This window comes from Phoenix dactylifera, chromosome 16, assembly GCF_009389715.1.
Source record: "Phoenix dactylifera cultivar Barhee BC4 chromosome 16, palm_55x_up_171113_PBpolish2nd_filt_p, whole genome shotgun sequence".
Classification (NCBI taxonomy): domain Eukaryota; kingdom Viridiplantae; phylum Streptophyta; class Magnoliopsida; order Arecales; family Arecaceae; genus Phoenix; species Phoenix dactylifera.
Genome location: NC_052407.1, coordinates 8,781,759 through 8,803,695, shown reverse-complemented (window position 1 = coordinate 8,803,695; position 21,937 = coordinate 8,781,759). Strand labels below are relative to the sequence as shown.

At 43.4% G+C, this 21,937-nt stretch overlaps 1 protein-coding gene across 1 annotated transcript; it reads right to left on the bottom strand.

Moving 5' to 3' along the window:
- Positions 1-3,327: 3,327 nt before the first annotated feature.
- LOC103700831 (cytochrome P450 81Q32-like) lies at positions 3,328-5,984 on the bottom strand. Its single transcript, XM_008782709.4, has 2 exons — positions 4,977-5,984; positions 3,328-4,189 (listed from the first exon to the last, which is right to left on the bottom strand). The coding sequence occupies exons 1-2, from the start codon at positions 5,877-5,879 to the stop codon at positions 3,575-3,577; spliced, it is 1,518 nt and encodes a 505-aa protein (XP_008780931.2). The 5' UTR covers positions 5,880-5,984; the 3' UTR covers positions 3,328-3,574.
- Positions 5,985-21,937: the final 15,953 nt, after the last annotated feature.

Below are 21,937 nucleotides of genomic sequence, written 5' to 3'. Positions count from 1 at the left end.
TTGGTACAACGGTGGCTCACACGCAATGGGTGTGAATGCGGTTAACAAGATCAAAAAATAAAAGATTATACAAAGGCTCATGCAATTACACATGGTTCGTCTAGATAAAATTTTTGGAGTGGTGAGTTGCAAAGGAGGCAACTCAATCTGTTGCACCGTTTGCCTCTATGTATACATGTGTAGCCTGATGGAAGCCACACTCCTCCAATAGTCTACGGATGTCATGGAGCAGCGGCTTCTCCCCAACAGCGCATCTCCGAGCCCAAACCCACTCGATCGCTATGGTCGAGTTCCCCTTGAGGAGGATGCAATGCCCAGCACCAGCCTCACATAGGCAATGCCCTCCTATGCATATCTAAGCTTGGTGTAAACAACAGACATATCGAAGATCCGCCGACCCTCCGTCGCCACCAGTTGTGGTATCTGATAACGTATTCCATACCTCTATAACTTCCTCTCTTGCCCATGCTGCCATCGAAGTTCACCTTGAGAAAGTTAAGGTTGGGGGCACCCAGAAAACTAATACACTCCTGGACGTTTCAAAAGCATAATGAGAGCTCCAAATTTCTCTAGCCAACCCAACAAGCGATGCCTCAATAGTGCCGAGAATCTTCGCTGCATACAGTAGAGCTCTGTCCGTCACCACCCTTAGATGAGAGCTACCATCCTCGAAGATTCGGGCATTTCAATCTAGCCAATAGGTCAGGTAGGCAGCATGCGTCCCCTATCCTTAAGCCCGGGCCCCCGCATTAAGGCCTCTAGGAAGCATAGGAAGTCCTCAATGGACGTCCATCGCTGTCGCGGACACTTGATGAGAACATGGTAGATAGACTCCTCCACCTCTGGACAGACCGCACAAGTTGAAGGGATCCTCACTACCCACCACACCAGCACACCACTGGTAAGCAAACACCCCCAAGCCACCTTTCAGAAGAACAGGGCTACACAAGGATGCTCCTAACAGGGCAGCATGCCTCTGATAGTGAATTTTGTATTGAGAACTAATTTTGTCTAATGGTTAAACTATTTTGATTTATATAATGTGTTCATTAAAAGAATTAGAACAAATCAAGTTGAAAATAACTTATCTAACCTATCAAAAAATTTTAGATAAAAATATAATATATAAACAATTTTATTAGATTTACTCTCCCTCTCATACCCAATAACAATTAAAGTTTATTTTTTTATAAGAGTAGGTAAAAGATATTATATACACTTATATTAATAAATTATTTGTAATATACTTTTAGTCAATTAATAATCACTAACTTATATAAAACTATTATGAAATATATTAAAAATCCCAAGCTGAACCTAACCTATAATTCTCCAACTATTGATTTGACTGAACATGCAACTTGCTCAATAAATAGGCTTGGCTAAATGATGTTGAAACTAGCATCTTTAACCTATTAAAACTTGTTAAGTACAAATAGAATATATAATAGTCAATATATATAATTGAAACTTAAATTACTTCTAAATTTTTTTAAATATATATGATATCTTTTTAAAAAAATACATATTTAGTGATGAAATGTTATCATTGCAAAAAATCCTAATTAGATTGCAATGATACTAATTTATCACAAAATAACCAATAAATAGTTAACAATGAAAACTATTAGTTATACAATAATGTACAGATGGCAAATGATTTGCTGACTTCACCCTAAGAGAAATTGGCAAATCGATTAACAACTTTAACTGAAATTTTAGAAGAAAAAAATTAGGGCTTCAAACAAAGGATCATGAATGCGACCCTCTGCTTGAGCCTCGACAGAGAAGATAAGGCTACTATAAAGCAGTGTCTGGTGCAGACACGATGAGATCAGTACAAAACAATCGCTTGGCCATTGGGGTTGCTCCTAACTAACGATCTGCCGACATTGCCCCTCTCGTTAAACTTTTTTCTTGTTGAGTTCATCTCTTTCAAAAATCCCTCTATTTACTCTCCTATACCTCCCTGCGATCGATCATCATCAAGCCCCCAACTCCTTCCCCCTTCATCTTCCTCCTCTAAGGTGGTTGTAGAGCCCTCGCACCGTCCGCTGCCACCCAAAAGACACCTAATTTTTTGCCCTCCTCTATTTTGAGCTCCACCCACTCTTCTTTGAAGTTGCTGCCTCTGACCATGTTTCCCCAGCCTCTCCCAGTGCCAGTGAGACTTTCAACCCTCCTCTTCTTTAAGCTGAGCCCTATTTGCTCTAATTTGTAGCCAACTCAAGATCCTATTCGGCCCTATTCTCTAATGCTCACCACCGTGACAAGCCATCATCGCCACCATCATCGCGTCTTTGTCCTTATTACCATGCCTCGCCAGACCACCATCAAACCCTTAGCACCTCCTCTTTCCTTGTTTTGTCTTTTCCCTTCGTGTTCTTCTTCTTATTTTCTCTCTTTTTTTTCCTATTTTCTTCTTTTATTCTTCCCTATAGACTCTCTCCATGGACTTTCTCTCTCCTCCACTTGATATTCTCTCTCCTCATTTCCTAACTTGTGGACTAGATACTCATCTCCCTTGATTTCTTTCTATCACTAATAGATCAAGCCCAAGCCTCTGGTTGGATCTAGACCGAGTCTCTCTCTCTCTCTTCACTACTTTTTTCTCACACATTTCTCTTTTGATTGAGGGCCAACAATGTTTGTTGTTCTAGTAAGTCTCTGACTTTAGAGGAACGTCAAATCTAGGGATTGCGCCATCTATCCAAGGTAACCACTATAAATCTTATTTTGCCATTTTCTTTTGAATTTGGAAATCTCTTCCTGCACTTTGAAACTAAAGTAGGGCTTTAAGTTCTACATTCTTTTTATTAATGATTAAAAAAATAAAGTACATAGCCTCTATTTATAATATGAGATCCGTCCTAACACAATTTGGGTCAGATTTCTCTTTCTAAATCTAATAGGATTTTCTTTCCTAAAATAAATATTTCTAGTAGAAATCTTCTAGAAAAAGCTAAAAATCTTGAGAAGGTGGATTCCGATTTCCACATCAACTCTGTCTTTTCTCGCTTTATCTGATTTTTCTCGAATAGAGAGCTATGTCTAGTCAAAGTTCTATCTGAAAAAAAAAACTTTCCGTTTGACTGCAAACGATGAAATTTGAGCTCGATCGCTAGTAGCTTTAACTTAGTTAATATGTACAAATGATTTAAAAATTATTCATGCACATATTTAAGTAATTATTGCAAAAAATGGGATTCAAGAATCGCTAGTAGCTTTAACCTAGTTGGTGTGTCGTCCACCGTCAAAGCTTCGAGACTTTGGGATCTGAAACAACTATACCTACAATATCTTATCATCTTTGCAGGAACCGTCAAATGAAAGAACGTGGCAATATATTAATCTGAAGGAACAACCTTTATTCAGCCTTCTCCATCTCTTGCCCTAACAAAAGAGGCAACGATCGAGGTTGTACATAAATCAAAGGTGGCATTAGATATCTTTATTATTTCCCTTGACAGATCTTCCGTACAGGCACGGGCTCGAGGGAGTGGTAGTATCAAACATAAAATAAATCTACTTGGCTATACTGAATCAATCACACAAAAATGTACATCCCAACGACTCAAAGTCCTGAAAGAACGCGAACCATGGCACGGCGTGGACGATACATTCCTTCTAGTGGAACGGCCTTGGGCATGGTCAGCCCGGAACCTTCGGTCATGTCCAGCTGTTCTTCTCCCACCCTCTTCCACTCAAAGCATTGGATCAAGGTCCCAAGTGTTAGGCCAACCTCTCTCATCGCCAGGCCTTCCCCCGGGCACCTCCTCCTTCCCATCCCAAACGGGATCATCAGCTTCCCTTCATCCTCGCCATCCTCAAATCTCTCAGGCTTGAACTTTGTAGGTTCCTCCCACACCTTAGGGTCCCTATGAATGTAGTGTGCATTAACCAGTAGCATGGTTCCACGTGGAACGTTGAAGCCCCCGACGACACACTCGTTTGTTGATTCATGAGGCAGGAGGAGTGGGCCAGCGGGGCAAATCCGAAGAGTTTCCCTGATGATACAGTGGAGGTATGGAAGATTAGAAACATCCGATTCTTCTAGCAGGCGCTCGTTTCCGACACGCTCATCAATCTCAGCCTGAGCCTTCTGCAATTTCTCTGGATTGTTGAGTAGGAGTGACATTGCCCATTCAATAGTACTAGATGAAGTATCTGTTCCTGCTAGGAATAAACTCTGGAGGCAGGAATGGAATCAGTCATCACAACATTTTTACATATCGAGACAGAGAAATCAAAGTACCAAATGAAGCAAACTCTTAAGTGAACCCTCACTTCCCACCTTCAGTGGACTCTTAATTAAAATTGTCCTCTTTAGTGAGCTTTTATGTGCATATACATTTTTGTAAATGCAATTATATTTAGTTCTCGAGCGTTTTTGAAGAAACAATGACAGTAGTAAATGAAAGTGGGAAAGCATTTATCTATTATCAATTTAAAAAGAAGCTTTTACATCTATGCATGTATGTATGTATTTATGCTTCACATATGTATGTATGTATGGATGGATACATTGTAAATAGTGATTATTAAAAAATATTATATAAAAAACAATGCATACGTGCATGCATATAGCAACGAGTCTGGCTTCTATAAAAATTTTGACAATCAAAATGATCGGTAAATAACAATTTTAAGCATCGAATGAAAATCACCTTTTTCGATTATAAATAGATTTGAAAATATTTAGCCTAACTTTGTTTTTGTATAACTTCTTCAAGAATAGTGATTACGAATAGGGTAACCGGCATGTAGACTCGCTGCTTATTCATAATGACAGCGAAAATGCTAGTGAAGGAGTAGCGTTTCAAAAACACGAGATGGTCGTGCAGAATAATCTATATATATTTGCAAGGATATGTATGCGAAAAATTTGTTTAAAAATTCTATTTTTCTCTTTTTCTCTTGCGTTCATTCATAAACCTACAGCTAGAGGAAGAGAGATTTTTCTCATGCCTACTTACCGTGATAAGCCCTTTGATTGTCTGGTCGGTATAGTTCTCGGGATCCGTCTTTTGCAACGATAACAGATGAGCAATCATAGTTGTCTTTTTCTTTGTTTCTCCTCCGTCCTCCTTGCACTCCTTTCTTTCCCCATCTATCAGTCTCTGCATGAACTCACTCCTCGCCTTCTCCAACCTCACCAACTTCTTCTTCATTTGGTAATCGAACAACCTTAGCACCGGCAAGAAATCCCGTAGTTTCGTCGCACCACCAAGCATGAAGGTTTCCTCCACCGTCTCCCTAAACTGCCTCGCCTCCTGCGAGACCTCCCCCTCCTCAACGTAGTACCTCTTCCCAGCAATCAACATCATTATCACGTTCAGAGCCAACTCGAAAAGCCTCGACTTCAACTCCACCTTCGCAAACCCCTCCGCTCCGGCCCCACACTTTCGGAAGAGTTGGCGGGCCAGGAGTCGCACCTCCGCAGCCCTTACATCGGAGGAGGAGAGAAGGCGGTGGTTGGAGAGGACGTCGACGGTGGCGATGCGGCGGAGATTGCGCCAATGGGGCCCGTAGTCAGAGGAGCCAAGACCCATGTTGCTATTCTTGATGTGCTTTGACGAGGGGAGGTGGGCGCGGTTGGCAAAAGTGATGTCGTTGGTCGTGAAGCACTCCTGGGCGACGGAGGGCGAGGAGACGACGAGGACCGGGCGGGAGCCAAAATGGAGGAGGAGAACGGAGCCATAACGATCGGCAACGCGAGCGAGGGCGCGATGGAGGGGATTCTTGAAGAGATAAAGGTGACCTATGAAGGGGAGCGACGGAGGGCTTGGAGGGAAGTTTTTCCCATTCCTGGGGAACAATAAAAGTTTGATGAAGAGGAGGAGAGCAAGGGTGAGGGAGATGTAGGACAGCGTTTCCATGGCCACGACCAACGGTTAACCGGGACCAGAAGAGTAAATGATTTTCTCGTACGAAAACCAAAGGAATTGTAATATTGTATTGGGATGATTTGAGAGGCGTGTGCACCTGATGATCATATCTATGATCCTATTCCTATATATAGCGGTATGCTTGGGAGCAAATTCCTAGGGGCCGGTCCTGGGTCACGTTGTGAAAGTTACGTCACACTCTGCATGCAAACGTCAGCACATACGCAGGCCTGCAGCAACCAGCGTGATTCTGGTGGACGATTTACTGCCAGGAAATAATAAAATATTAGCGTGACGCGGGCTCTTACGCGATGGAGTTTGGAGGCGTTGGGTCTACCTTGGCGGTCTCGAGCCCCAGACACGTCGCATGTCTTCATAACGGGCGCGGGTGGTCGGGTTCTTGGCTTTGGTTCGCTGTTGTTGACCAGACGATAAGCGGTCGAAGAGGATAAGCATTAGCCTGGAAAAGCAGAATCAGAAGCTGGGTCCAGATTCCAGAAGGACCATGCACCTTATGAAGTAGAATTCCAAGTAGAATTCCGGTTCTCTCTTGCTTCCTAGATTTCGGCGCGGCTGAGGCAAGAGATGATCGCATATTTATGCACCTTATGAAGTAGCCTACTTGCATCATTATTAGGGATCATGACTTCTGTTAGAATCTAAAGAAGATTGTAATAGAAAGGAGAAGGAAAAGAGGAAGAGTAGAGACCAAGAGATAATGTGGTTCGGCTGTAGTAAGCCTACGTCCACAGTAGAAATCCTTCACACTTTTTTATTATGTTTTTAGGGCTATAGTTCTCCTCTCTCTTATAGGCAAAAGTAGGGAAAGAGGGAGAAGGAACGGCTCCCATAAATCAAGAAAACAATTCCTATTATGTTGCCAAAGTAAAAGGAAAAACAATCATATTGATTACAATCACCAAAATCACCAGACACCAAATAGGTAAATCACCAAAAATAGATCCATGCGTCACGCATCCGCCCAATCAGGGATATCGTCCAATACCCCCCCTCAAGTTGGAGCAGGTTGTTGGACAGAGGAAAATATGTCAGACATGCCTAACTTGCAGATGATATTTAAGAATCTGTCGTGACCAAGCACTTTAGTAAACACATCTGCTAGTTGACTTTTAGTAGGCGAATATGATGGTTTGATGAGACCAGCGTGTAGCTTTTCATGGACAAAATGACAGTCCAATTCGATATGTTTCGTTCTTTCATGGAAAACTGGGTTGGAAGCGATATGCAATGCAGATTGATTATCGCAATGAATAGTGATAGGCTCATGATGAGGAATCCGAAGATATGTGAGGAGGGACTTAAGCCAAGTGAACTCACAACAAAGAAGAGCCATAGAGAGGTATTCAGCTTCACAGGAGGATCTGGCAACTGTTGTTTGTTTCTTTGTTTTCCATGAAAGTGGTGTGGAACCAAGCATGGTAGTATAGCCACTAGTAAATCGCCTAGTCATTGGACAACTAGCCCAATCAGAGTCACAATAGCCAGTGATATAAAGAGAGCCAGTAGATGGAAATAAAATACCCTTGCCAGGAGATCTTTTGAGATATCGGAGAAGCCGAAGAGCAACACTGTAGTGTGGCTGAAGCGGACGATGCATAAACTGACTGAGTATGGGAACTGAATAAGTAATGCTAGGTCGAGTAATTGTCAGGTAGATGAGCCGGCCAACAAGACGACGATAAAGAGATGGATCTGACATAGGCGTGCCATCAGTATCGGAAAGCTTCAAGTTCTGCTCCATGGGAAAGTCGACGGGATGAGTGCCAAGCATGCCGACATCATCTAATAGGTCAAGTATATATTTTCGCTAATTGAGAAATATACCTTTGGTGGAGCGGGCAACATCAATGCCTAGAAAATATTTTAAAGTGCCCAAGTCCTTCATGTGAAAGCGAGTATTGAGAAATTGCTTCAGAAGAGTAATGGCTTGCGCATCGTCACCGGTGACAACAATATCGTCCACATAAACCAAAACATGGACACAACCATTCTTAGAAAATTTGCTGAAAAGAGAATAGTCAGCTTTGGAATGAAGAAAACCAAAAGCATATAAATGCAGTCAAGAGTTTGGAAAACCAATTTCGAGAAGCCTGCTTTAAACCATAGAGCAATTTGTTTAACTTGCAAACCAAAGTAGCTAGGATGAATGGTGGAGAGACCAGGCGGTAGTTACATGTAGACCTCTTCCTCTAAATCGCCATGAAGGAAGGCATTGTGCACATCCAATTGGTATAGCGGCCAGTGCTTAATGGAAGCAAGAGCTAAAAGACAGCGAACAGTAGTGAGTTTGGCAACAGGTGCGAACATTTCATGATAGTCCAGACCCTCCAATTGAGTATAACCTTTAGCAACAAGTCGCGCTTTATAGTGTTTGATAGAACCATCTGGCTTATATTTGGTCTTGTAAACCCATTTGCATCCGATGGCATGCTTGCCCGGAGGAAGGATGGTTAAACGCCAAGTGTTATTGTCAGCTAATGCTTTAAGTTCAATATCCATGGCAGCCCGCCAATGTGAGTGTTTGTTGGCCTGAGTGAAGGTAGCGGGTGTGATAGAGGATGTGAGAGCCGCCACAAATGCTCGGTGAGGAGGTGAGAGTCGAGAATAAGAGAGACAATGAGAAAGTGGGTGAGCAGTAGAGGAAGAGGAGGAGTTGGGTTTCCCAGCAATGGAGTATTCGAAATCCTGGAGGTAAACAAGGTTTTGGATAGGCGAGTAGACTGGCGAGTTAGGAGAGAGGGAGGTGCTTTGGTTTCATCTTGGGATGGGGTGGATGTGGGTTCAACCAGAGGGAAAGAATTGTCTTGAGTTGTAATAGGGTTTGAAATAGAATCAGTAATAGTGGGTGTTGAAGGCACTGGCGAATCAGAAGCATCAGGAATGGGACGTGGCATGACAGAGGAATGCTCAGGTGCAAGAGTTTGAAAAGAAAAAATGTGTTCGTGAAAAACCACATCACGACTGACATATATGCTTTTTGACTCTAAGTCATAAATACGGTATCCCTTTTGCCCGAGAGGATAACCAATAAAGATGCCAGGCTAGGATCAGGTATCAAACTTATGAGAGATTTGGGAATTTCGACCATAACAGAGACACCCGAAGACACACAAATGACTGTAGGAGCGGGGCGAGCCAAAAAGAATCTCATGGGGGCTTTTCCTAGATAATAGAAGAGTAGAAATTTTGTTTATCAGATATGTGGCAGTAAGGACGCAATCGCCCCAGAAAGAAAGAGGTAGATGGGCTTGAAAACGAAGTGCTCGTGCCACCTCAAGTACGTGGCGATGCTTGCGTTCTACAACACCATTTTGTTGGCTAGTGTGAACATAAGTGCGTTGGTGGACAAGCCCATATTCCTTAAAAAATTGTTGAAGGTCATTGGCGAGAAATTCCTAGCCATTGTCAGTGCGAAGGGTTTGAACATAAGTATGAAATTGTGTTTTGACAAAAGAAAGAAAGTGGCGGAGAAGAGATTGAGTTCCAGATTTATGACGCATTAAAAATACCCATGTAGCACAAGAAAAATCATCAACAATGGTTAAAAAATAATGTGCATCTGAGAGGGAAGCGGTTTGATAACCACCCCAAATATCACAATGAAGTAAACTAAAAACATGAGTAGTAGAAATAGAACTAGAAGGAAAAGGTAATCTAGTTTGTTTGGCTAAAGGACAAATGTCGCAAATACAATTCTTAGAAAAAGAAATATTAGGAATAGATTTAGACAAAAGCTGTAGACGCTGAAGAGAAGGGTGTCCGAGACGCCAATGCCAACGGTCGAAGGTGCTGGGCGGTGTGGAAGAAGCAAGATATGCAAGTGGTAAATCCAGGATATAAAGTCCTCCATGTAGTCTACCCACTCCAATCGTTCTTTTCGATTGAAGGTCCTGAATATGACAATGATCAGGATGAAAAATTGCAAGGCAAGGAAAAGTATGTGTGAGATGAGAAATAGAAAGTAAATTTAGATTAAAGGAAGGGATATAAAGAACATCATCTAGGCGAAGCCCATTAGGTAAAATAACAGTTCATGTAAAAGAGATATTTGCAGTCTGACCATTTGGTAAAGTGACAGGAGCAATGGTAGATTGTGGTGTTAATGTGACAAAGGAGGACTTGGAGCAAGCCATATGATGTGTAGCCCCTGTATCAATAATCCAATATGAAGAAATCAAAGCAGAGAGACAAGAGATATTACCAGAAACATTGGCTGCTGGGTTAGATGAAGTAGTAGGAGCCATGGTAGAGAGAAGGGCCATCAACTGCTGATACTGATTTGGAGTGAAGGGCTCCCCATGAGCGTGGCCTTTAGTGGTAGTGTCCAAAGAAGCAGAAGCTTGCTGGCTGCGCTGATTGGAAGGAGACGATTTATTCCTCCCTTGCTATCGATGCCCATTATTTTTATTGAAAAATCCATGGAGAAGAAAACATCGATCAATCGTATACTTGGTCCTCTTGCAATGATCACAATACAAGGTACGTTTTTTGAAATAGGAGGATGACCAACAGAAAGTGCAGCAGCATCAGTAGAAGAAGTAACCAAATGCAAATTGCGGTGCCGTTCCTCCTGAAGTAACAGGGAATATGCACGGCTAACAGTGGGAAGAGGATCCATCAAGAGGATCTGACTACATATGGCATTGTAGCTTTCATTCAAGCCCATAAGAAATTGCATCACCATTTCTCATTGTTGAATAGCTGTGAGTTCCTTCGAGGAACTGCAGGTGCAAGATGGAATAGTGCTATAGGAAGATAGTTCATCCCATAATGCCTTTAGGCCAGTAAAATAAGTAGCAATGGGAGAAGTACCTGGTTGATAAGTAGCGATAACCCGAGAGAGTTGGAATATACGAGGAGCGTTTTGTTAGGAGAAACGGTCGTTGAGTTCACTCCATACCTCGCTGGCTTTCTCGACATACATCACGCTATTGGCTATGTCATGATGCACCGAATTCAGAATCCAGGAGTATACCATTCGGTTGCATTGCTCCCACTATGAGGCTTTAGCATCGGATGAATCAGGCTTCCTGATGGTTCCATCGCCGAAACCAAATTTGTTTTTGGCCATGAGAGCCATGCGCATGGGTGTGATATCAATGCTCTGATACCATGTTAGAATCTAAATTAGATTGTAATGGAAAGGAGGAGGAAGAGAGAAAGAGTAGAGACCAAGAGATAATGTGGTTCGGCTGCAGTAAGCCTACGTCCACAGTAGAAATCCCTCACACCTTTTTATTATGTTTTCAGGGCTATAGTTCTCCTCTCTCTTATAGGCAAAAGTAGGAGAAGAGGGAGAAGGAACGGCTCCCATAAATCAAGGAAACAGTTCCTATTATGTTGCCAAAGTAAAAGGAAAAACAATCCCATTGATTACAATCACCAAAATCACCAGACACCAAATAGGTAAATCACCAAAAATAGATCCATGCGTCATGGGTCCGCTCAATCAGCGATATCGTCCAATAACTTCTGTACCACAGACAGCTCATTTGTTAAAACAAGAAACTTATGCATTCAGCATGGTTTGCGTGTAAAACATGAGGATATACATAGAAGATGCTTTGAATGAAAATCTGGTGATCTAACTTAAGAAATATCCAATCCAGAGATGTTCCCAATCGAATAATTGTGGGATTGCTGACTTCCAGCTCCGATCTATTCGCAAGCTTGAACTTAACCACACCAATATTCTTGAGCAAAGTACTAGTTATCGAACTCGTAATAGCATTTAAATTTTGCTCTGTAATTGTGCTAGAACTGCATTATGTACATGTATTAATGGTGGATGATTATGGCTAAAACTTTCTTTAGCCTACAAACTAGGTTGACTTCAACATTGTCTTGCTGGTATATACCTTTAAATGTTATTTAATTGTCTTTATATTAAGTGTCATGTGCCTTTACCCCAATAAGATTACCATGTTCAAATCCTGAGACATATGATTGTGTTAAGTTTTATAAATTTTAATTAAATACCGCTCTTCCCTATCTCTCTAGAAAGCGTCATTTTGAGCGAGCGTTTGGCAGAGGAGATAACTGGAGGGATTGACCCCAAACGGCACGTTATACCACCATTGCTGCCTTTTCCTTCCCATTCCGAGCGGGCCCAAAAACTCGGGATCTCCAAAAAAACTCAGTTAGTCAAAGTAGAGGGCGCAACACCAAGCTTGCTCCGATGATATCTGGATGTATGCATGGGCATGCTACCGGCATTAAACTACTAAGAAAGATGTTGATCAAAAAAAGGATATAGAGTAACATGGGTCCAAGAGATAGATCTAGATAGGGGTATAGCGCTAAGCTACAGTAAAAGATTGTATCACTGGGTTAGGATAAAAATGCAGCGCTAGACTACTATAAGGGTGTAGTTCTAGGCTACCGTAGAAGATCTAAGTTACTCCTATTTATAGGATAAAGTATAAAGATAAAAATAAAATATCACTACATAAAAAGTCGGTTTTACTGACATTTTTTTGCCAATGTTTTTCCCAAGCGTCGGCAATAGACGACGCTAATAAGCGTCGTCGTACTAACGGCTTAAGACAACACTTATAAGCATCATCAGAAGCCAATCCCCAACAAAACCAGCAGCTGCCCCCCTTCCTCCTTATTCGATAGGCATCCTCGATTAAGCCCTAGCTACCCTTGTCCTCTCCGGCACCGAGCGACATCCGACGCCAAGCTCCTCTCCTCCTCCATTCTCTCCATGCCATGCGACCACGCATCCACAACCTCCTCTCCTCCTCCCTCCTCTGCGGCGCCGACCAGCCGATCCCATCCCCCTCCGCTGGAGAAAGAGGCATCATTTGATAACCCCACGGAATAAAAAATTTCTTGATAATTTATTGGTGGATGTGTGTAATCCGGATACTTTTGTGTTGGATATTAAATAGAAAATTTGACAATTATTAGATAGAAAATTTCTTCTTGTGATGGTTTTAAGGAACTAGTCTTCACCTTTTAGACGCCTAGTATTTTTCTTTAGTCTTTGATTTTTTTTTCTTCGAGACACAGGGGGCCGGGTTGCTAAATAGGGAGATATGACAATGAGAAAGGCCCCTCCTATTGCTGTTCGTAGGTTGGATGGGTGTTGCCTGAAGCTTTTTGTTGACTTGTGCCGTTGGCTTCTGTTTCCAACTAATTTTCACTCTGTACCCACCGTATATTCATGGATTCAAACATTTTGAGAGGACTTTAATTTGCTCTACAAAGAATCCTAAAAAAAATCATCGAGACCTTCTGATCGTCCACCTGCATGGTTGATCTGTGCAAGGAAACTTCCGCATGGCGTAGGAAAACAAAGCTTCAAAAATATTGCACATATATATATATAAAGTGTCAAACTCATGACTAATCTGGTTGAAAGTTTTGCTGGTGACCTTAAGGTCATGGGGTTGATTTCAGAACTAGCGACTGTGTTAATCATTGTCTTCATTAGCCTTAATTAGGTGTGCAATTCCCTCAAGAAAATAAGAATTTGAAAGGATGTGGAGGTGCCTAAGTGTAATGAAGTTGAACAATATAAAAAATAATACTTCTGTTTATGTAGTGCTTGACTACATCTTCAAAACTGCTTAGAGAAGAAAAAAAAGGCACTTAAATAGTTTTCACAATGACAAAACAAGGAATAATTTAACTAGAGCTTGTCTTAAAAATTTGTGGTAGCTCTATTAGATGTTTTGTTGAATAGGAGTGGGAAGCTTCAAGAGCAAGAGTACCAAGTAGGTTTGCCCCAAGCATGCAAAGATTTGATGTTAAGCTCCAGTGAAAGACACGAGGACTCGCTCGAGTACGGGACGTGTGGAGCCTATGTGAGGATGAGAAGATTGTCGCCCATTGCAATCAACTGGGGCAGCCAATCAAGAGGAATGCAAGCATTTTATTGATTTTTCTAGGATCGGTTGCGTGGAAGGTTCAGTTGTGTCTACTCAACTATATAAAATGGAATGAAATGCAACCTTCGTATAAGGTTGAGCTTCTTAGAGTTATTGAGGTAAAGAATTGAATTTGCTTACTATCTTAATTTTATTTTTTGATTTAACATTGTTATAATATTCTTTACTTTGGTGTAGGATAAGTTTTTGCTCCCTAAAGAGGGTCATGATTGGGTGTTGAAGTCTGTCAACCGCAAGTAGAAAGAATATAGGGCAAAGTTAAAGGCAAACTGGAAGCACGATGGTATGATAGAAGAGAAGGTTGCCCGTTGTTGTGGTTTAAACATGGCCTAAGAGTAACCATGCCGAGGGAGCCAGGGGAGCTGTCAGTCGGAGGAGAGAAAGGAAAGCCACCTCTCGTGCGCCGGCATACCTGCACAAAATCTCACCAGGGTTTTCGGTGAGAGCCCTCCGATACTTAAGTTAGCGTGGAGTGTATTGTTGGCTGAGAGAGAGAGAGATTGTTTAGGTGTTACCAGATGGGGCAATTTATAGTCTCCGCGGTGCCTAGGTGGCTGCACGTAGCCACAACTTACTTGAGGAACACGGCATGGGTTGTCCCTGCGCACAGTATGGCATTGGCATGTGCTGCAGGGCGTGGCCCTTCTCAGCAGGCATGGCTGGGGCAGTAAGACGTAGTCCTTTATTGACATGTTTGATGTGGCCATTAAGTGAAATATGATGCAGTGAGTGCTGGGCGAGGTCGGGCTCGCTTGGAGGCTGTAGCATATACTCGGCGAGGTCAACTTAGTGAGCATTGAGGTCGGGCCGATTTAGGGGCCGCGACATATGTTTAGTGAGATCGGCGGGCACTAAGGCCGGCCTAGCCTCCCCGAGTGAGGTTTGCTTAGTAGCGTGCCCCAAGCTTGGCCGGAGTGTGCCGGCGAATATAAGGGCAGAGATGTCGTCGAGTATTAAAGCGCCCCGAGCTCGGTCACAGCGGGCCGGTGTATAGTCCTGAGGTTGGAGCTCTTTGGCTTGTAGTCGACACAGCAGGGCGCTCCGAGCTCGGGCCTGAGACGTCATTACAAGCGTCAGAAGAGGTTGCTGTAGGTCGTAGCAGCGGAGAGATCCGGTCGAGGTCGACTTGGCCTTCGGCGAGGTCTGAGGTCGGACTGGCTCTTAGAGGGACCGAGGTCTGGCCTGCTCGGTGCTGTCTTATTAGGTTGAAATTGGGTGGTCCCACATTGTGAGCAGGACGATCCATTTTGCCCCCCATCATTTGCTCTCCGACTTCCGAGGTTGAGTTGGTCTTTGGCTTGGGCGAAGGGAGTAGCTGGACTGTTGGTCGTCCTACGTCATAGCCAAGTGCTCACGAAGACGTGCGCACCGAACTGGGTGTACTTGGCATTATTGGGGGCTGATCACTTCAGGTTGCGAGCCGAGCTTTAGTGGATTAGGCTGCTACGTCAATAGAAGTGGGAGCGGCCATGAGAGCTCTTTAATATATTGCATGCGCGCTTCTTTTCTAGGTGTCGCTGAATGGAACGTGAGGGGCCAATCATTAATGCCTCGTCTTTCGAGGCATTTATTTGATCGACCTTTAGCACCGGATCTGGAAAGATTTGCTGTAATGGCTCCTGGGCCCGCCACGCGGCGAGATCCGGCTACTTGGTCGCATGGGGAACCCGATCAGAGCCATTGAAGTAGGCTATATAACTTAGAGAGACGCCAAGGGCCCTTATTTGATCTCTTGCTCCCCTCTTCTTTCCGGCTGCCTTCATCGTCGTTGAGCTTTCTGGGAGGCTTTCGGACCATTTTTGGAGCTTCTCAGCGAACTTCACGGCAAACTCTATTCTCAGTTTCCGGCAGCTCTCCTCTTTTTCTTCATTTTTCTTTCTGGTGAAACCTTAGGTAGGCGTCTTCATCCTTCTCGATCGCTCGGAGGAGCCTTTTTTCTTCTGTCTTCTTTTGCTTTAATTTTTCATGAGCAAAGCAATGGGATTGCTCTCGAGAGCCCTCATGCTTAGCATGGATCCATCCCAAACTCGGATTTCTTCGACGAAGGAGGAAGCCGAGCTTGAGGTGAATCATGGTCCGTATGGGACCGACTCGAACATAAGTGAAGAAGAGCTAGGCCTGATTCGGGCTCGGTTCTTCATTCCTCGTGAGTTCACCCTAGAGCTTCCAGAGCCTAGGGCGCGAGTCGCCGACCCTCCTAGAGGTCGGATCGGGGTGTATGTAGAAACACTCCGAGCAGGATTGAGGTTTCCTCTACACGGGTTCGCGAACGAGTTTTAGGCGACTTATCGCCTAATCCTTGCGCAGCTCGCTTCGAACTCGTGAAGAATGATAATTGGTTTCCTTGCTCTCTACCTTGCACATGACCTCCTCTCCTCGGTGCACGTATTTCGGAGTTGCTTTGTATTAAAAGGCAATCCTACAGACAAAGGATGGTGGTACTTCTCCTTTCGAAAAGGCCGCATACTCTTTCGAGGCACCCCTTCCTCCATTCATGGGTAGAAGTACAAGTTTTTCTTTCTTTCCTCCGAGCGGTCGTGGGGGTTCGACCTGACCTGGGGCTCACCGCGAGCCACCATCAATAATAAACTCCCCAAGTTATCACAGCTCGAGCAGGCGACTTTAGACACGCTACTCGGCCTGGGAGAAACTTCAGGGCTCTCCGACTTGCTTAGCGAGGAGGCCTTGTTGAATGTCGGCTTGAGCTCGGCTCATCCCAGGGGCAAGGGCAATGCAGTCATTTCTTTTCTTTTTCTTCCCCCTTTATATGAATTTTGACTAAGTTCCGTTGTCAGAAATTGCAGGGATGATTTTTGACACTGAGACTTTGATAGCCAAGTGCCACAAGAGGGCGACCGCCTCAGATGGAGCTCGGCCCGAGCAATAGTCGAAGAAAGCCTGGGCTGCCTCGAGCTCTGGCGTTGAGCGGGGCGAGCTTGGGGTCGTCATCGCTGAACCTGCTCGGCTTGGGCCCGAGCAGGTCCTACCAGTAGAGGTCGAGCTGTCCCCACTGATCGTAGAAGGGGGCATAATGGAGCAGTCTATTGCAGTGCCTGATGGTGGGCTCGGAATGTCCGCAAGGTCGTCCGGTCGCGCCAATCGGGTCCCGAGTCGAGGAGCGGGCTCGGGGCTCCGTCTTCTTTTGAGTTCCCATCTTCTTCTAGGGCCGCAACCTCTTCCAAAGTCCATCCCGCTTCCTCCGAGCCCGGCAGAAGGCCGTTCCAGCTTGGGTCTTAATTATTCAAGGATGACATGGCACTAGAGTCTAGCAAGGTCGCCTGTGAGCTCGTCCATTGTGCTACACTTCCGAGCGACCGAGCTCAGTTGGAGGGGCTAGGATTTGCAGGGTCATTGACGAAGCTTACACTACCAGCATCCTAGTAAGTGATATCACTTTTGTGCGGGTGTTTGATCTCGACCAACCCTTTATTTTTTATGCCAGTCTCTCCAGTGCTTGACTACATCTTCAAAACTATTTAGAGAAAAAAAGGCACTTAAACAGTTTTCACAATGACAAAACAAGGAATAATTTAACTAGAGCTTGTCTTAAAAATTTGTGGTAGCTCTATTAGATGTTTTGTTGAATAGAAGTCGGAAGCTTCAAGAGTAAGAGTACCAAGTAGGTTTGCCCCAAGCATGCAAAGATCTGATGTTAAGCTCCAGTGAAATAGAAAGACCTTCATACACAAAAAAACAACTTTTTTTTTTTGAATGAAAATGAGCATGGTTTGGCCCAAGGATACCAAAATTTTGACAACAATACATGCGCAACCTTCAAATTGATCCGATTGAAGCACTGCACTAGCTGAGCTACCGAAAAGTTCGAGTGATTGGCTTCTCAGATCGTGAAGATAAGCCGAAGATCATCACTTGTCTCTGTAACAATAGTTTGACAGCTGCTACGCTCGGGCGGTGATGGCTCTAATGCTAGTTGCTCTCGAGATAGTGTTGAGTGATGGGGATCTTGCTCGAACCTTTGCTCCAACACAGGATCCAACTTGAAACAGCAAACATACGAAAGTTCTTTTGCTAGAAAGTAAATAATAGGGCACCCACTGATGCCTAAGTGAGGCAAACTCTCAGTGGAGATCTCCTAAGAGCGATAAAGTGATAGCTCAAAAAAATAATAAAACTCAAGAGCACATGTGTCATGCCCCGAACCCAAAGCGTAACAAATGACGCATACCTGCATGACGAATTATGCAAGCATGCAAGGCTACAAATCATATCAGAATCTCCAAGCAATAATAATTCTTTGATCTTTTGTAAATTAATTTAATCATGATCTAAAACAAACCATTATAGTTACTCCAAAGTGACATAAGTCGAAATATTCAAATCAAATAAAATGTTCTAACTAAACTAATCTAGATCAAGGTTCGCTGTACCGGTACCGGTAGGCGTATCGGTCACCTACCGGACCAGTACGGTTCCGGTTCGTACCGAAACCAGCCGATACAAACCGGCCAGCTCTTTCCTGCCGGAGCCGGAGAAGAAAAAGAGAACGAGAGAGAGCGCAGGGAAGAGAGAGAAAGAGGAGACCTGTGGCCGCCATCGGAGATCCGCGGAGGGGCGGAGGGGCGGCGGAGCCTGCGGAGGGGTGGGGAACCCGCAGGGGCATGGGCGCGGCTTTTTAATTTAAGAATTTTAAGTGAAGTTGGCAAATCCGTTGCTGAACAATCTCTTCTAAGCTATCCGGAGGCATTCTCTAATTAGCTAAATGTTCTTTATTATTTGCTGAACATTCTCAGAATCCATAAATCTTCTTTCACTTATATTATCCCAATAAATAAGAGATCTGTACTTCCTTTCATAAAGAGCCTCATAAGGGGCCATCTAATTACTTGCTTGGTAACTATTATTATATGCAAATTCGACCAAAGTTTTATGCAAACTATCCCAAAAAAAAGCCACAAGAGTCCTTGTCGGATACAATGGATACAAGAACTCTATGCTGTTGGGAACCCGCCCATGCCGCAGAAAATTCAAAAAAAATTCAGATGGCAGCGGAATCGGCATAAGCGGGATCGACGTTCATCGCATGAACGTGTTTCAAGAAACAGTTCATAGATAGATAAGAATTAAAACTTTTAGAAACTTAGGAAGATCAGATCTTCACCTTGTGTGGGTAGATGATCATCGCAAACTGATGATCGTGGTTTTGGATGAAGGTTCGCTTGAAGCCGTTCAAGTGCCCGGCCTCTACGGGTATCCACACGAAGCAGAAAACTGATCTAAGCTTTCTATCTCCCCGGAGTGCTAGCTCCCTTGCAGAGATAACTTTGATGGCTGATTTTCTCCCTTTCAATCAACCCTTGATTGTGCTTGGGAGGAGGAGGAAGAAGGATGAAGAGAGGAAGAAGATCAAAGCCTCTGCAGCCTTCTTTCTTTTCCCTGTGTTGGAAGGAAGAAGGGAGGAGGAAGAGGCCACCAAACAATCTTCCTTTTCTTTCCCTTGCTTGCGGCTGAAGATGGAGAAGGAGGAGAGGGAGGCCACGGCTGCAAGGAGGAGGGCTTTCACTCATTAGGGTGCCGGCCCCTTGCTCCCTTTTTAAAGCCATCTAGGGCTCCTACAATTTAGGAGCCCTAGACTAATTTCCAAAGAGGGGGCGCCGGCCCCCTCTCTTCATGCCGCACCAAGAAAAAGGAGAGGGGCTCATGCCCCTCTTATTTGGTTAACCTAATCCTCCTCCAAGGAGGATTAGGTGTCCCTCTTATGGTTTGGTCCTAATCTAATTAGGCTTGGACCAAAGGTGAACCAATTTGGGCTTAATCTAGGTAAGTTCTAATCTAATTAGAACTTAATGAACCATGACTCAATTGAACCCTTCAATCCTAATCCAATTAGGAGTCTTGTTGATTAGTTAGATTAATAATTAATTAGGACTTAAGAAATCCTAATCCAATTAGGACTCTTATTTGAATCCGAAGTCCTAATCCAATTAGGACTCTTATTTGAATCCGAAGTCCTAATCCAATTAGGACTTCTAGGAATCCTATTCTAAGTAGGAATCCAAATTGAATTCAAAATCCTAATCTAATTAGGATTGTGGGAATCCTACTCCAAGTAGGAATCCCAGTCCTACTCCAATTAGGATTCCCAGTCCTAATCCAATTAGGACTCTAGGAATCCTACTCGAAGTAGGATTTGTGTCTAAGTCCAATTAATTAATTTTCTTTGTTCCTTCTTCAACTTATTATCAATCGAATTGATTACTTGTGATTCCTAATCACGATTCAACCATCGGATCGGTCAGTGCTTCTTATGTGTGTGACCCCATAGGTTCTACTCTGACTGGTAGTGAGATATATTGTGATCTCTATCAGAATAACATTGAAAACTCCTTTTACTGGATTGGAACGATTCTAACTCTACTCATTAGGGTTTATCGATCATCGAGATAATCCTTATGAGTCCCACCATCCACCAGTGACACCTAGCAGCATGTAGTGGCTATCCAGTAGAATAGAATGATGAACCTCTAGGTGCAGTTATCATGTGATACAGTCCTTCTATCGTAGATCCCTACAAGATGGAGGTCATGGATAACTCGTCAAACCCCTTCGTCTGTCATATGTCAAGATTTATTCGACTTAAGTTCGAGAGCGGAGAACTCTTTCTCCACTGTGCAATCTGCCCCGGCCGAGGTCTTACGAACTCAGTCTTATAAATCACATAGGATCTCTCCTTATCTATCAAGGTCGATAGATTCCTTATTGGTGCATACCCTACTCCTACAGTGAACCTACTGCAGCCAATCTACACTGCATGGACCCATATGGCTAGAGACCATGTATGTGTGCAGTCAAACTACAATAACCTCACTGTGAGTAGCCGAAGCATTGTAGGTCAAAGGACCAGTCACACTACTGCAACATCAAGCAAGTCACTGACGAGTGGATAGACATCCAAGTGACTTCTTGTATTGGTCACGCTCAGTACCCTTGTTCTCAAACAAGCACCTGCACTATTACTTCAGTGTCCCTACACCGTGGACTTGAGTCTCGTCCATCCATAGGGAAAGTAATGTGTGCACTAATCTCATCGGATCGATCACCGTCCTCGTGATGATCCATCGATCAGGAGCGTTTAGAAATTAATCACTAATGATACATGGCTCAAATTCTCAACTCTTGAGAATATGCATCATCATCTTATTAATTCTTTAGACGATTCATAGACACAATAATAATATGAATAAAAAAGATGCCTTTCATTTATTCAATAATAATAAAGTCAAGTACAAATTATGTCCTAGAATTAATAATGTGTCAGCCAAAATTGGCTTCTAGGGCATACATCTAACATATGCAACCTCACTATCTGCTCAATATAAAACTCTTCAAACTTTTCTAATGTCATTCTTATTTTAAATGCTAAAAAGTGAGCTGATTTTCTCAATCTATCTACAATTACCCATATGGCATCATAACCATTAGGAGTACGAGGCAACCCAGAGACGAAGTCTATTGTGCTGTGCTCCCACTTTTATTCAGGAATCGAAAAAGGATGCAACAACCCTGTTGGTCTCTGATGATCCACTTTAACATGCCGATAAGTCAAACATTGTGCTACGAACATGTGCAATCTCTCTTCATGTTATTCCACCAAAATATATTCTTCAAATATTTGTATATCTTAGTACTCACATGACGCACTATGTACTCTATGCTATGAGTTTTTTCTATAATTTCTCTTTTTCATTTAGAATCATTTGGAATACAAATTTTGTTATTGAATCTCAATGATCCATCCTAGTGCATTCTAAACTCTGACTGAGAACCTGACTTAACATCATTTTTAATCTTTTGTAGCTTGCCCGACCAAACCCATTCTCATCTCCTCTCCGCCCCTCTCTGAAAGATACTCTCCAAAAGATCAAGGAAATTACCAGCGCAATGGATAGAAGGTCAACGTGATTCGTGGTTTCGCGAACGGTGGACGTGGCAACAAGGCAGTGGTGCAGTGGCAAAAGGAGAGAGAAAGGACAATAGTTGACGACGAAGAAGGATTATCAGAGGACGACGAGAGTGTTGAGAAGGGTGGTGGGGAGAAGGATTGGTGGGGGCTCGGCCTCTTCGAAGCGATTGAGGGCGAAGAGGCAAGCTGAAGGGAGGATGTGGACCAAA